This window comes from Nansenia antarctica (genome assembly GCF_963989245.1).
Source record: "Nansenia antarctica genome assembly, chromosome: 5".
Taxonomy (NCBI): domain Eukaryota; kingdom Metazoa; phylum Chordata; class Actinopteri; order Argentiniformes; family Microstomatidae; genus Nansenia; species Nansenia antarctica.
The window spans coordinates 21,090,434-21,106,484 of NC_137690.1; the positions used below are offsets into that span (position 1 = coordinate 21,090,434).

A 16,051-nucleotide genomic window follows, 5' to 3' on the forward strand; every position below is an offset into this window, starting at 1 on the left:
GACGGGTGAGGATGGGGGTGATGTGCTGCCAGGGCTTGGTGCAGGTGAGAACCTTGGCAGCGGAGTTATGCCTGTTCAGGGCAGTGTCTGGTAACCCGGACATGACTCCATTACAATAGTCCAGGCAGGAGAAAATTAAGGCATGGATGAGTGTCACTGTGACGGAGTCTGACAGAGATGGCCGGAGTCTGTAGATGTTCTTGAGGTGGATGAAGGTGGATTTAGTGATGGATTTGATATGTGAACGGAATGAGAGAGTGGAATCCAGAATGACACCCAGGTTGCGGACTTCAGGGGATGGGGAGATGGAGCAGCCATCCACCTGGAGGACGAGATCTCCAACCTTCTCGAGCAGCAGGGGGCCACAACCATGAGCTCTGTTTTCTTACCGTTGAGTTTGAGTAGGTTAGTAGTCATCCAGTTTTTTATTTCTTTAAGGCAGTTGATGAGTGACTGGGGGGGGGGAGCGGTGTGGATGGTGAGGTGTTGAGATACAATTGAGTATCATCAGCGTAACAGTGAAAGTTGAGTCCATGGCGGCGGATGATCTGACCGAGTGGGAGCACATAGATAGTGAAGAGGAGTGGACCGAGCACAGAGCCCTGAGGAACACCATGGATGACTGGGACCGGGGGGGGGGGGGGGGGGTTGGAACCATTGATGGTGACAAACTGTTTCCGGTTGGTGAGATATGACTGAAACCAGGAAAGGACCGTACCAGTGAGCATTGAGAAACATACAAGTATAGAGGATGATTGCAACAAGTGAAATAAAATCTCATAAGGCTAGAGGGGGGATAGGTGGCTCTGAAACACATTGATTTATAAGTCAGTTATAGTATCATATCAGCTGATATGATCTGTATCTGTCACATACCTTGACATACTGTATGTTGTTATTATTCATTCATTACTGGTTCTACTTACACTACAACCGTATGCACTACAATTGTCACTTTTTATTACTATATTATATTGTATTACTGATTGTTGATTGTTGCCGACTGTTGAGTGATGAGCAAGATCCCAAAGCATTTCACTTTGTCAATCACGGCTGTATGTGATGCACATGACAAAAACACGATTTGATTTGATTTTGACATTCTGTTTTGCAGGAGTTAGGTATATGGGAGTATCATGTGCCAACAAGGGGTCGAATATCTGTTGTACCCCTCCTCCCTCCCCTTCCAAACATAGATTTTAAAGTGCCACTTCAAGTTCACGATTGTCAAGACCAGAGGTGGGACCCAAACGCAGACACAGGAAAACAGGTAGGAGTTCAACAAATAGAGTTTATTACTATCTACAAGAGCAGATGGGAATAGGCAGGCGGGTCGGCAGACAGCGGAGGGGATCAGGCAGGTAGAACGGTCGGCAGGTAGGGAATCCTTCAACAGGGAAGGGAGAACAAGATTAGGCAGTGGGGAAGACTGAAACACAGGTTATCAGGCAGAGGTGAGAAACTAGCACTTGAACTAACCATGGATGGCTACGATCTGGCGTCAACTGGCAGCAGGTGCAGGGCTTCAGTAGGAGCTGGACAGAACCACTACTACCTAGTTAATTGCCGACCGAGGCCCAGGGGGAGGAGTTGTGGCAACGATAGTTTATTAGGGAGAATAGAGGAAAATCCACCCTCAGTAAAAAAGTGCCACATCCCCCCTTCATTTTTGTTTGGTTCCAAAGGTACAACAAAGTACTAACAGCTCAGTAGGCTACTTCTAATCCAAAGGCTCATTGATTAAAAACAGGAGGTGTTTTCTTTCATCTACAGAAACCTTCTAGAATCCAGAACCCCATGGAATCCCTGCTGAGGAAGTTGTGAATCATGGTGAGTCTAGTTGCATTTTGCCCAGGGGTTGAATCAGAGGTTTTGTAGGTGATAGAACTGTTTCCAAATGTAGTTGGTTTTGTATGACAGGAATCTGTAATGTTTTCACCCACTCTTGGGTATTGCAACTGTGACCGTGTCAATCCAACCCCTAATTCTAAGAAAAGTTTTTACTTTTATGTTTTTTTGTTTCATAATGTGCAGCTATAGGCTATGTTGTGTACATTTAAAATGTGGATATTAAGTTAGATACTGCTCATTACTAATTTAGTGTCCCACAACACTTTTGAGAGACAAATCTTATGAATTGTGGGTTTAAGATAAAATGCCTATGAGAGGAAGTAGATTGAGTAAATAATCTAACATTACAGTTGCTACATTGGGTCATCAAGGGGTGTGTTCATAGATACCAGCTCTGTATATTATTTAAGGGCCTTTTTAATCATGACATTTAAGGGACTGATGGCTGTTTTTCCTTGTTCTCCATGTGAAGAGGTCCTTGGCTCTAGCTTTAATCCTGTGTGCCCTGATTCCCTTGTTCCATGCTGCCTGTTACGTCAAGCCTATGGCCCCAGGTGAGACCAAAAGCCAAGCTGCTAACCACCCATACACAATCCACACATCAGGAACATATCATGGGCACGATACAGATCACAACGTAGAAAAATACAGCAGATGGAGTATATAGCAGATGGAGTATGTTGAATTGTTTTCTTGTTTAGCGATGACCCATTGTCAGGATGATGTGGATAAGACATGGCATGCTGTGGGATCCTCCTGGAGGAACAGTGCATGCATGGACTGCGACTGTAAGTCATGCTGCACAGCGTAAGTACACAGCTACACAAGACATTAAAGTCGAACACCTTTATGTTGACAAAATGCTTAAAACCATGATTGGGACATCAAGGGGTTGTAGCATCAGCAAAGGTTATAATCCCCTTAAGCCTTCAGCCATCCCAGCCCGTGTCAATCACACTCCACAAAAGATCCACACAAGCAAGATCGAAGTTTGAGAAGTGTTAGGGAAAATCATTTTGTGTAATTCGATTGACTAAAATCCCCTCTTTTGCTGATTTGTATGTTGTTTGATTGCAGGTTTGGAACACCCTCAAATTTCCCTGACAATTGTATGAAGGAGTTTGATCAAAAGGCATGTGAATACAAGGTTGTCTTGAAGAGTGATCCCAAGGTTCCATGCCCTATGACTTCCTTCACCTCAGTCGGGAAGTGATGTGGTCTTTTCATTGTCTGAATAAAACATGTTTTGTCAGAATAGCCTTGTCTCGGACTCCACTTATATAATGGATATATGAGGTTGTCTCGGTGTGAATGTGTTCTGATATATGAACTGGATTAGTTGAATATTATGAGATCATGAGTAGCTTAGGGGTTCAGGAGGCAAAGTCTAATGAAGGTCTATCTTTATAACCACAACATCTTTACTCAGAGTGACTGATCATCTTGCTAGCCCCCCACATCTGCATTGAGAAACATACAAGTACAGAGGATGATTGCAACAAGTGAAATAAAAACACCTAAGGCTAGAAGGGGGGGAGGGGGTAGGTGGCTCTGAAACACATTGATTTATAAGTCAGTTATAGTACCATATCAGCAATACCATATCAGATAGATATGGGATTCTTGTTCATTTGCGTATCAAGGTCTTGATTTATGCAATGAATCTGCCACAACATATGTAAACATACAGTATGACGTTATCTGCTTTGAGTCATTACTGTTACAGTATACATATCACTATTTATTGCACCCCTATTATTGCTATTTTCTATGTAAATGTTATGTATGATTTAATTTTAAAAAGAGGTTGTTATTGAATGAATGAATGAATGAATGGTCTTTATTGTCATGAATACAGTACAGGTACCATACAACGAAATTTAGGAGGGGGGGCTCCCCTGGTGCTAGGAAAAAAATACTAAAAAACAAGAAGGGAAAAGAGCTGGTTTACATAAATAAAGGCTTTATACAGTATACACTATCCACTATACTATACTACTATACTATACAAATAAAACACTGTGCTGTACTCTATGCTATGCTATAAATATCCTAACATTTCCTATCTCTGAACCTTCTGTACACGAGGGTTGTCATATTGCACATAGTATTATTGCACATTCATTTAAAGTGTCGCAGTTTGCGGGTTTGAAATGTTCACAGTTGTATTTCAGTATTGCACTTGATTACAATCTAGTAGCTGCCATCAAATTGTTCTAGATTGTCCAGGGCCTAGAACCTAGGTCTTTGCTGTGTTCAGGGCCTGAATGGCCCTAGGGTAGAAGCTGAGCTTCAGTCTATTTGTCCTTGCGGACATGGTCCTGAACCGCATGCCTGAGGGCAGCCGAACAAAGTGTTCGTTCCCAGGGTGGGATGGGTCTCTGGAGATCTTGGAGGCCTTCCTGAGGCAGCGTGTGTTGTACAGCTCTTCCAGAGAGGGGAGGGGGGCGCCGATGATCTTCTGGGCCGATCTCACGACTCTCTGTAGCGCTTTCCTCTCTGCGGCTGTGCAGCTGGAGAACCACACGCAGATGCAGTAGGTGAGGATGCTCTCCACTGTGCAGCGGTAGAAGGTCACAAGCAGCTCCTGTCTGAGGTGGTATTTCCTGAGGACTCTCAGGAAGTAGAGCCGCTGTTGTGCCTTCTTGATGATGGCTGCTGTGTTGGTCTTCCAGGACAGGTCATCCTGTATGTGCACCCCCAGGAATCTGAGAGTTGAGACTCTCTCCACGCTCCCTCCATCGACGAGCAGGGGCTGGACCTCAGATTTTTTCCTCCTAAAGTCCACAATGATTTCCTGGGTCTTTGACTGGTTCAGCAGCAGGTTGTTTTTTTTGTTTTGTTTTTTTTTTATTTGTTTTTTTCAGATTTTATCCCTTTTTCACCCAATTTGGTAGCCAATTTAACCCAACTTAGCATCCAATTATCCCCTGCCTATTGCATAGGATCCGCCGCACGACCCCGTGGCCGGCAGTCCCAGAAGAGGCCGCCAGGCAGACTAGCTGACTGGCTCCTCGAGCCCAGCACCGTTATTCCGGCGCCCAGGGGGCGGTGTTGCGCGACGGATCCTAGTCCAGAAATATTCCTATACCGCCCTCGGAAGCGGCAGCAGCAGGTTGTTAACCTTGCACAGCTTGCCCAGCTGCTCCACCTCATCCCTGTACGCCGCCTCGTCCCCCCCCCCGAGATGCAGCCCACCACGGTGGTGTCGTCTGCAAACTTTATGATGGAGTTGCTGGGGTGGACGGGGGTGAAGTCGTAGGTGTAGAGGTTGTAGAGGATGGGGCTTAGCACGCAGCCCTGGGGGGACCCAGTGCTGAGTCTGAGGGCTGTGGAGGTGTGGGAGCCCATCCGCACCCTCTGGGGGCGGTCAGACAGGAAGTCCTTGATCCATGCACAGATGGAGTGTGATAGTCCCAGGTCTAGTAAGGAAATGCAACTGAAGATGAATATTCAATCAAATCTGGGTGCAAGTCAACATTCTTCATGTCCAACAAAGCATGTGCGAGTGAATTAGTATTCAGTAGAAAGTTTCATAGTATTAATATTGTTCTGTTGAGAACATGATTCCAAACTTGCATTCTAATAAGAATGTTGTTTTCAACTTCTTCCAGAATCTAGGTTAACAGAAGAAGGTTCAGCCTTTGTACAACGAAATGTATTTATGCTCTAGTCTAGAGCCATATAAGGTAACCCTGGAGCAATTAGGGGTTCAGTGCCTCGCTCAAGGACACCTCAACACATGGACAGCCGGGGTTCGAACCGCCTGAGCTGCCGATCTTGTGATCATTAGACACTGGCTCTACCGGCTGAGCCACAGCCAACCGAAGCCAAAAGAGCTACTTATCACTATTTCATTTATGAAACTGAGCTATTTCTGTATGCCCTGTGTTTTTAGTGGCACTGGGCAAAAGTACTGTATTTGTATCAACACCCAACTAGCACATAGAGTAGTGAATGTATGATGAATTGAAAGCCAATGTATTTATCAATATACTATCCTCAAGGATTGTGCAGATGTCCAACTATGTCTCTGGTCCAGAGTTTGTACAGTATGTTAAATGAAACTTTTTTTCCCACCATTATCTCCTACATCATTTTGTTCACCATTCCATCTTTCCATCCACCTTTAAGAGAAACTGCTTTTTCTGAACTACTTATACATGAGATTTGAACTGAGACTGCCCAAAAAGAATGTATAAAAAAACATCCTGTATAACTTTCTGTACAATTCTCATCCTACAGTAACAGGCATTTAAAATGCAGTAAATATATATAAAAATGTTCAAGTCATGAACCATAGGTTCAGTCATTGCTTCAATACAGTTTGAGTGATTGATGCTCTTTTTGTACTTTGTCCATTTGTAAATTGTTTATACTTATATATTTTCAGACTGCCTTTTTTGTACATTAAAGAAATATCAGCCTTTATTGATGGTTACAAAATATTGTATCAGTGTACATGTGCAAAACATTTTAACAAAATAAATTTGATATTTTCTAATGCTTGTTGTGTTGCGTGTCTTTCTCCCTATGCCATTCAGGTATCCTACAACTATACACAAGAGACCAGGAACGACCAGGGACTGTAGGAGGAGTTACGTGTCATAAGATTCCCCCGCTATACAGCTCAGGGGGGGGAAATGCGATAAGAATTATGTCAAAATGCAGCACTATCGTGCACAGATCAGCCTTACAACATGTAACGTTAAGTGCCTGTTACTTGCCGCTTTCAGTTCTAGTAGACTAGTTTAGATCTCGCAACCAGGGAAATGCCAACATGTGTTAAAGCCCCGATTCTATTTTTATTTCTCCTGACACGTTGAGCACTGTGCTTTTTTTTTGTTGGTGAACTACCGTAATAAACCTAAAAAAGTTCAACTGTTCAAAAGGTGCAACTTCTCTGCTTTCAGAAACTTCATGAATTACGATAGTTTGAAGGAACGCTATAAAATCCTGTCGGCGCCGACAGCTCCGGTTTCGGAGCAAGACGCGAATCTATCGGCATTAGTCAAATACATGCTCACATCCAGTCATCCTCTCACTGCTCTCCATCAAAAATGGCACATCCATTAATAATATTACATAATAACAACTGCTCTGATTAGATTGCTTAGATTGTTTAATACATCAACGGGGGAAAAGCGAGATGAACTCTGCGCGAGTATCATGCTTCCTCCATTGAACAGAAAGTCCTATCTATTCCATTCAAAGTCAGAAAGTGTTTTAGCCTTCCCCCTTTCCACTGGTAATAAGGAATTGGCAAAATTGGATCGATATAAATAGATCAACATAATGCAGCACTATCATGCACAGATCAGCCTTAAAACATGTAACATTAGATAACAGAGCGATGTATTTCTACGGAAAGGCTGACTGACGCGGGGCTCATACAATCTCCGCGTTTGTTATAGATACGAGTGCTCCGGTGTCTTGCTGGTAGTCAAATATATTTATTTATATATACAGCATATGGATGTTACGTGCCTGTTACCTGCCGCTTTCAGTTCTAGTAGTTTAGATCTCGCAACCAGGGAAACGCTGACATGTGTTAAAGGGAGCAAGACGCGAATCTACCTGCATTTGACTCATGAGTGAATGGCGAAAATGGCTGGACGGCACAGCTTGGGATTCCATTGAAGTTACAGGGAACTATGTGTGAAAGAGGCTTAAATGTTGAAATAACAGTAATACAATGTTCATTGATAAAATGATATAAGGGATGGAAAGGGGAGATGGCAGTTTTAGAAGGGGGATGATGAAGCGCGCTGGACTGAGGAACAGCATAGGCACAGCACATCGCCATAATAGCGATTTTTTTGTTATGCTTGTTGTAAATAAAAGTTATATGATGCATTGAAATGACATTAAACTAAGATAATATGATGGTTATCATATTTTTTCAAATCTTTATTAATAAGTTATTACAGAAACAGTAAGTGACATTTTCCGAGAGCGAAATCTGTTGTGGTATTTAAAAATGGCGGTTAGCGATGAAATCTATGAACATGGGATGACGATTTCCATTGACCAATCAACGGTGTGCAGCGTCACACGTCACACGCAGCCTGGCAAAAAGGTACCTTTCGCTCCTGTCGTTCCTGGTCGCGAAGGGTAGCTAAAACGGCCCAGCTCGGTTGGCAATGGAGAAAGGATAATAAACCGGGCGGCACGGCTCGGCTCGAGTTGGCCCGGTAGTGGAAAAGCGCCATTGAGAACGATTCCTATATGGAACTTTTCAAAAGCGTGCCGAGCCGAACCGGTCTGGTCAATGGAAAAGTGGCTCAGGTGGACTACTTAGGTACATCGCTGGTCGCTGTTTTCTCAAATCTCATTGACCTACACATATAAAGAATGGCCCACAGGACACACAATTCTCTATATTTGCTTGATACGTACTGTATTTAAGAATGCAATGACACTGGTAATTCAGTTAATATTTATTTATTTAATGTTTCAAAACACATCAACTCAGAACTAACTGCACTTTATTTAAACTTTTTTTCTTTTTAAATTGCTAGTGCAAAATAGGGAGACAGCCAAAATGACAGCTGCAGTAAATGAATTAGCGTAACAAACGAAAGGAAAACAAGTTCACTCCAAAGTGAAAGAGCTCAGGTAGCTGCTGCTCTCTCACAGGTAGTAGAGGAAGTCATCGAGGTTTATGTTGGGCTCTCTGTGGATGCTCTGTCCCACCAGGAAAGCAAGCTTGTGGGCATACTGGCAGGGTGCAGGCACTCGGATGATCCCCTGAAATAATTGGGGGAGACAAAATCAACGACAATTTATGCATCAAAAAACAACTTGCATGCCTGAAATGGGAAAACCATATGTAAATACAGTATGTTTGATTTCATAACCAATATGGATACATCAGTAGGTTTAAGATGTGTTTCAATGTGAACTACACCCTGTTCATGCCTGCATTTGAATTACTGACCAAGAGAATAGTTTAAGCAGACTTTTACCCTGTAATTTTGTGCATTTGTTGTTTTCATTATTCTAAAGTAGACATATCCACACACAAAGAATCATGTTATAAAACAATCTCTGAGTAAATATATCTCGCTTTGAATGCCCTGATGTTCCAAACTCCCAAGATCCCCCCCTCTCTCCCCGTCACAACATACCTCACGTTTTGATAGCTATGATGCAGCTGCACACGAAATAATGAAAGTTCGCGTAAACCTCCCCTTTAAAACTACTACTGGAAAGACAACCCAGCATACCTGCCAGTTGAAGTACATGTGGCAGAGTTTGTAGGTCAGTCGCTGCATGTGGTCAGGCTTCAGTCCACTGCTGTCATACACCACATTGTAGTGGGTTGGGGAGACGCTTCCCTGTCTAACAGCTTGGCTGACAATGAAGAAGTCGTACCTGAAAATGGGAAATTGCAACTGTAGCCACCGTTTTAAGACTGGATAAAGCAGACATAGCACATCTCTGAAAAAACAACATATTGTCTGAATTGCGTATTGAATCGATACCATTCTGGGCGGGTGACCTCAGTGTCGATGACTGTTCCAGGGGGTGGGTTGGCCATCTTGCCGCCAATTTGGGCAAAGAACCTGGAACTGATCCGCTTCTTCACAACCACCACTGTGAGTTTGGGTCTAGGAGGGGAAGAGAGAAAATACGATCAGAATGATTGGTGATTGAATGTGTTAAAGGGAACCCTGGTTATAGACATGTAGGCCTTAATACGCTCTAATTGCCATCTTGTACTAAAATATGTTGTAGAAAGACATGAAAAATGTTGATTATGTTAGAAATCCTCAATTAAGGTGTAGGTCCTTAAGGTCCTCTTACGTGTAGTCCTTTCCCATGGTGCTGATTGAGTCCATGATCTGTGGCACTTCGTAGTTGACCACACTCTGCAGCATCCCGTCCCCCACTCCGTCTCTGTAGATAATGATGCGTGAGGGCAGGCACTGGTTGTGCTTCAGCCAGGCCTTCAGTGCACCTGGGAAAGAGAGCCTGCACTTAGGATACTAGGGATCATTCTCATGCTTCTCTGAGGGATTATGTTGAAAAGAAGACTTGGAAGACATTGTTACAATGTGGCAGTCAGTGGTCAATTTTGATATGGTATCTTATTTGAAATGCTTTGTTGTTTCATTGAACTTGCCTTGCAGAGCCACTTTCAAGCCATCCATGATCTCCTGACCACGGCTCTGAACCACACACTTGGAGAACCACCTGGAAATCAAGAGGAATCAGTTGGTACTGGCTACCAACATTGGTGGTAAAGAGCACATTCATAACCCAAGGCCATGCTTCTCCATGCTCATCCACATACCTGGACATGCCCTTGTTGAGACTGGCCACCAGAGCTCCAATGGACCTCTTCCCTGCAGCTATGTCGTGGTAGCAGTCAATGCCCACGATCATCAGCTGCTGGAGCTGTGAAACAGAGGCAGGTGAAGTTACACCTTACAAAGTTTGGTTTAGCACATGCTTCTATTGAGATACATGGGGTGGAACATAAGATTGTGGATGGAGATCACATAGGTGTGAAATGTGTGGTTGTAGAAATAGAACACGCTGTAGAAATTGTACCTGCACCCATGTGAGGTAGTCAGTCAGATAAATGTTATCCACATTAAAAAGGGAAAGTTTACCCAAAATTCATGTTCATGTGTATTTCTGGTCAATCCATAATGCATACCGTCTCAAACTATCATAATTTCAAAACGTATCATAGCTATCAAAACTCAAAGTCTATGTTTACTTCCTAAAAAAGCCCCAGAGTTAATATAATCTGGAATCGGGAATCTTGAGCAATTTGGAACATCAGGACTGATGACGGCATTCAAAGCGAGATATCTTGACCGTTTATATATATATATATATATATATATATATCTTCATCATTTTTAATGTGTCTATTGAATAATGAAAACAACAAATAATAAAATTCCACTTTAAACGTATCATGAGCATTGGTCTGTATGTGCACAGCCGTTTTTTTATATATTGGGCCCCAACAACACTTGTGACTTTGGGTTTATTTCAATTCACTGTGCGACTTACTGGGATCTCCACACTCCAGAGCTCTCCTCCCATCTTGCAGTTCATCTGCAGGGCAATCTTGGTGGCCACAGTCATGACGACCTGTTGGCGGGAAAGGGTGCGAGCCAACACACACTGGCTGGGGGTGGGACAGTCCACACACAGGTACTTCTTCACACTGTCATACTTATCCTTCCTGTTGCTGGGGAGGATCACCACCACCTGAGGAGGTAACACACATGCTTTAGTCCTCATTCAACACCTAGAGGTGGTTACCTGGACACAGATTAAGACGATTGCTAGACATGTTATGCTCAGAGACTAACCATCTGGGTGGTCTCTGTAACGTTGTGCTGCAGAGCCCTGAGCAGAGACTCCTGGCGGTCCTCGTACTCCACCCTGTACACAGACCAAAACTGTCAAAGCACTGGGACATCTAACCAATGGGACTTCCACTGATGATACCATGTTCATTTTGAGATAACACCCAAGTATGATTGGCAAAGAATACTCAAGGCTTTGTAAAACACCTGTGGTACAATACTGCAGCTTAAAGTGCTCATTAACTCAAGCTTGGAACCTTAATTCTAGCTGTGCCCATTCACAGCTGGACTCACCGTTGTAATTAACTTAGGTATCATATGTTGCTCCCTGACACTAGGTGGTGCTATAGCACTGTGTGTGTGTGTGTGTGTGTGTGTGTGTGTGTGTGTGTGTGTGTGCCTCCTTCCAGTCTCCTCCAACCCAGAGTGAGAACTCACATAACAGGCCTCTGCATGCGGATGCCCATGGGTGGGGACACCTTATTTAAGCCGTCCAGGAGGGCGTGGGCTACGTCAGCGTTGCGGTGGGTAAAGAACATGATCCAGTTGTCCAGTGGCCGGCTGCTGATCAGGGGGATCCCCCTCATTTCTTTGGACCAGTCTGCTGCCAAAGCGTTGTAGTCGTACTGGGAGACAAAAGAAAAAGGAAAAAAAAGGGTTTTGAGTTTGTTGCAATCACAGATTATGACAGGCATATACATGCAAATACATGACCAGCAAACATTCTTGTTTGGAGCTAGATCAGTACATGTTGCAGTAAAACAGAAATGTTTAGCAAGAGCTTCAAACTGCAGGTAACAAGTACTGTAATAAGCCACACTGGGGACATCATTTCTGATGTATTCAATACCGATCTGGATCCTTGGATAATCTTCTCAGTAGGGAGGACTCTGCCTGTGAGGTTCAGGAGTTTGTTGTCAAAGTTGAGCCCCCAGGTATTAATTTCAGCCTCAGCCTCAGGGTTCCTGCAAGGTGGTCAGTTTTGCAATCAACGTTGTGATATCAATATTGTAACCACTTAAAGCTGGGGTGTAGAGTCAACATTACATCAGTGCAAGGCTGCCATAGTCAAACCATATAGAGTGTGACGTACTTGTGGATGTTATTGACAAAGCGATTGAGACGCTGCTCCCTCTGCTCTGGGTTCAGTCTGGTGTGGGTGGCCAGGTCCTTCATGATGTTGAAGTCACTGCGCATCTTGTCCGTCAGGCCTATAAAAAAAAAAAAATAGCAGTGTATATAATACTAAAATAAATACTGTCCATAAGTAGTGTTTGTGAGGTTTCTCTAGTGTCAAGTCAGTGGTACCTGTAAGGTAGCAGAACTCTGGGATGAGCATGGCTGGGCCAGGGGGCGGCCCCCCAGAAGGGCCCATCTTCTTCACATGGCTTACCAGAAGGGCCTGCCGGTTGTCGGTGATGTCCAGACTATATTGCTGAATGAAAGTGTTAAATCATAATGAGTTCAGTGGTTACTGTGACACATGGTCAGTGATATGGTCTGATAGTTTATGAGACAACACCTACAGTTTTGTAGTATTCTTTGAAGGAGATGTCAGAGTCCCCTCTCTTGAATGTGTTAGTAGGAGTGTGGTCCCATGCGATATCATCAATCCTGTAGGTCTTGTTATTGTACCTGAGAAAAAATTCCCATAGACAGTTGGTTGTTATAAATGTGAATGTTTCTTTGCAACAATGTAAAAGTGGTTATTATAAGGTTGAATAAACATTTCGTTATTTTTTTACAAATAAATATGAATATGCACAAATCAAAGTAGAGCTTAGTGCTTAGTACCTACTCTGCATTACTGTAAAGCGTTACCGTAGAGAAACAACAGTTGTATCTCTGCGTTCATCTAGTGGTGGGTCTTACTTGGTGAGGACAATTTGGCCCACCAGCTCCTTGGTGCAGGCCTCCATGAAGCGCTGGTCCCCACACTGCTGCTTGAGATTGCCCATGAAAGCGAGCACTGTTTCACTGCGCAGCACCTTGTGGCTCACATCCATACTCAGCATGATGCTCGACTCATACTGCAGGATGGTGGTGGTGAAGCCAGGCCAGATGGTCAGTCTGAAGAGCACATGCATACAACATGCCACACAATGAAGGACACAACAACATCTTTATTCTGTCTCTTTTGTCTTTATGGGTAAAACCACTGCCGAGACAGGTAAGGCACAGACCTGTGCTGGGGGATATTGAGTGGTTCATTTGGGTCGTAGTAATGGCGTCCAATTTGTTGCATGTTTAGCATCCGCAGCACCCTAGAACAAACAGAGAAAAACATTTTTACAGACAATGACGGAATAGAGACCGACAGAGAAACGTGAGTTTGTGTCTTATTATAGGTCAACACAACCATAACCTTTCACTGGGTGCTCTGACCTTCTGAAGATGATGTTGTAGAACTGCAGGCACACTGGAGAGGTGGGTGGCAGCTCATTGGTCAGAGTGATCGTGATCTGGACATCCTCTCCATGGTTGGTCCGAGACTGAAGTACAGTCTCCTACAAAATACAATGGAAGCTCTGTGTCAAGGTTTCTCAATGAATTACAATTAGAACATGCTTCTCAAAACAGCATGTGGGAGCTGATCCATCAGCTTTAGATCATACTGTAGTTAGTATGTTTTTCACTCTTGCTCCAACAATTAACAGTTAACTACTTTGACAAGTTCTTACATGCCGTTTGGTAAATTATGATCTTAGTCTATCACAAATCCGAGTGATAGAACCATCAGAAGAACCGAACCCTCTCGTGTACTGTACCCGGTTCTCAAGTCTGTGAGGCAGGAAGAGGAGGGCTCCATCAAAGGTGCGGGCTGAGCCTAGCGTCTCGTTATGATGATACAAGAGGGCAGAACGCATGCGGCGGGACTCTATGGGGGGCTTGTAGTCCACATGGTACTGGTAAAGCACCCACTGAGGGCGGGAAAGGATGCGGAAGAAGTTGGCTTTCAGTTGAATAGGAGAGCCAGAGGACCCTGAAGAAATATCACAGATGACAGCATTATATTACAGAAAACAGAACAATGACATTCTTCTGCAATGGGTTTAATGAGGATTTCATATATGGATGTATCATGTTGTTCATTATTCTAAAACTACACTATAATTGTGACCATATAATGGCTGGCTAACACACCAGTCTTGGATTCCTTGACATGTTCCATGGCCTGCCTGGTGTTGATTCCTACATCATGGAAATCACCACGGCGTCCACCCCTCTCTCCGATCTTCACCTGCTGAAAGCCTGCAGATATCTTAAGAAGATCTGTGGAAACAAAGGGCAGAGAAATAATGCAGTTTCACTCACTCTCATTTCACATTAAACACATTGATTGAACACATTTCAAATGTAAAATGTTAGGCTTGACTACTGGTATAGGAGAGGAAGAATTAAAAGTAAAAGTGCACTTAAGGCTCGACAGGTAGACCATATGCGCAGAAAGACATGATTAATCAATGCTTGCAGTAACGTTTCTGTTCACTGTTTTCGTTCCCTCAACTCTCAAATCCGCTCGCCATGAACAAACATTTGAACAAGTTACAGAAGCAACTGCGTTCCAGACAAACTGGACCTCCGACTCAATGGAACGCATCATACACTGAAAATTCACTGGTGCATATTGAACTGTGGATGGCGAACCATACAGTTCAATATAAACAGAGAACCGTTGCACCCCTAATATGCATTAGCTACTTTAAATGACCATAGAACACAGCACCTTCTGAGGACACAAGTCCCGGGGCAATTTTCTGTCTTCCACGACCCACAAGTTGACCCTCAGAAGTGGAGTGAACTGGCCGTGCTTCCTCCTGAGGGGGAGCCTTTAAGAAAAAACATTAAAATGTAATCAAAAATACTTTATTGAAAGCCCTTACCAGTTCCTATAATAACTCATGTTTCATATCAACAACACTCCACAAAATGACTGTGAAAACTCATAAAGGTAAGTGAAGTAATCTTAACCACTCAATTAGCAGTGCAAGAGCATTCAAATACAGTCAGAACTGAATTAATGATATGCCTAAAAACTATTACAGTGACAGAATACAATAGTGACCTTATAAATTCAGCATTACATTTGTTGTCTTCTGGCAGAGATAATCATAGGATTATTTAGCCTGATCCATTCTCATCCTATTATATTTATATCGAGGATACACTACACAATTTATAAAATCTTCATACCGGAAAACCTCAGACATTTTGTGATCACCCTTGCCCAAATTATTGTGTCTTGCTGTTGCTCTCTCCAAGATCAGGGGTTCTCACATCACACATTTAAATGTATACATTTACATAAGATTTGACCATCAAGACCCTACAGTAGCCTCCCTCAATTCATACAGCCATGTTGGTACAGCCATGCGTAACGGCGAAATCCTGTGGGCAGAATAAATTCCTACAATATGTTGGTAATTGATGTGTATAAGGATTATTAATGAACTCACCGACACCGCCCCTGGTGGCCCAGTCTCTTGACCGCGTGCAAGACCCCTCGACCTTGCTCTGGCTCGACCCGTCATTTTAGGTTTTGGGTTACGGTAACACTGGAGTGGAACTGGAAGAAACATACAAATTAAACTTCTCATTCTACAATTTTAACATAGCAAAGTTTGACATGACTACCACGTGTACATTTGGAACACAGTTAAAGACAGTCACGAGCACATGTCGTGCGTGACCACATACTGGCGCAAAGTGCTGCTGCACGAGGCAAGAGACCAGACGTAGCTAGCTAACTAACAACCACTTTGTACTTCATACATTAGCCAATGGAGTCATCGTTGCTTCTGTAGTCTACAGTTAAAATTCATTGCTTTAGATGTATTAATTACTAACTGGCTAATAGTATTGAA

General features: G+C 43.3%; 1 protein-coding gene across 1 annotated transcript; it reads right to left on the reverse strand.

Annotated features, from left to right (window-relative positions):
* Positions 1-8,399: 8,399 nt before the first annotated feature.
* On the reverse strand, positions 8,400-15,718 carry LOC308157104 (piwi-like protein 1; the record flags this gene model as incomplete). Its single annotated transcript, XM_080530587.1, has 20 exons — positions 8,400-8,601; positions 9,081-9,228; positions 9,339-9,464; positions 9,661-9,814; positions 9,980-10,050; positions 10,151-10,254; positions 10,885-11,085; positions 11,190-11,262; positions 11,625-11,812; positions 12,037-12,151; positions 12,280-12,397; positions 12,495-12,621; positions 12,713-12,821; positions 13,059-13,256; positions 13,370-13,450; positions 13,572-13,693; positions 13,955-14,169; positions 14,331-14,459; positions 14,914-15,016; positions 15,650-15,718. The coding sequence occupies 20 exons, from the start codon at positions 15,716-15,718 to the stop codon at positions 8,485-8,487; spliced, it is 2,568 nt and encodes an 855-aa protein (XP_080386713.1). The 3' UTR covers positions 8,400-8,484.
* Positions 15,719-16,051: the final 333 nt, after the last annotated feature.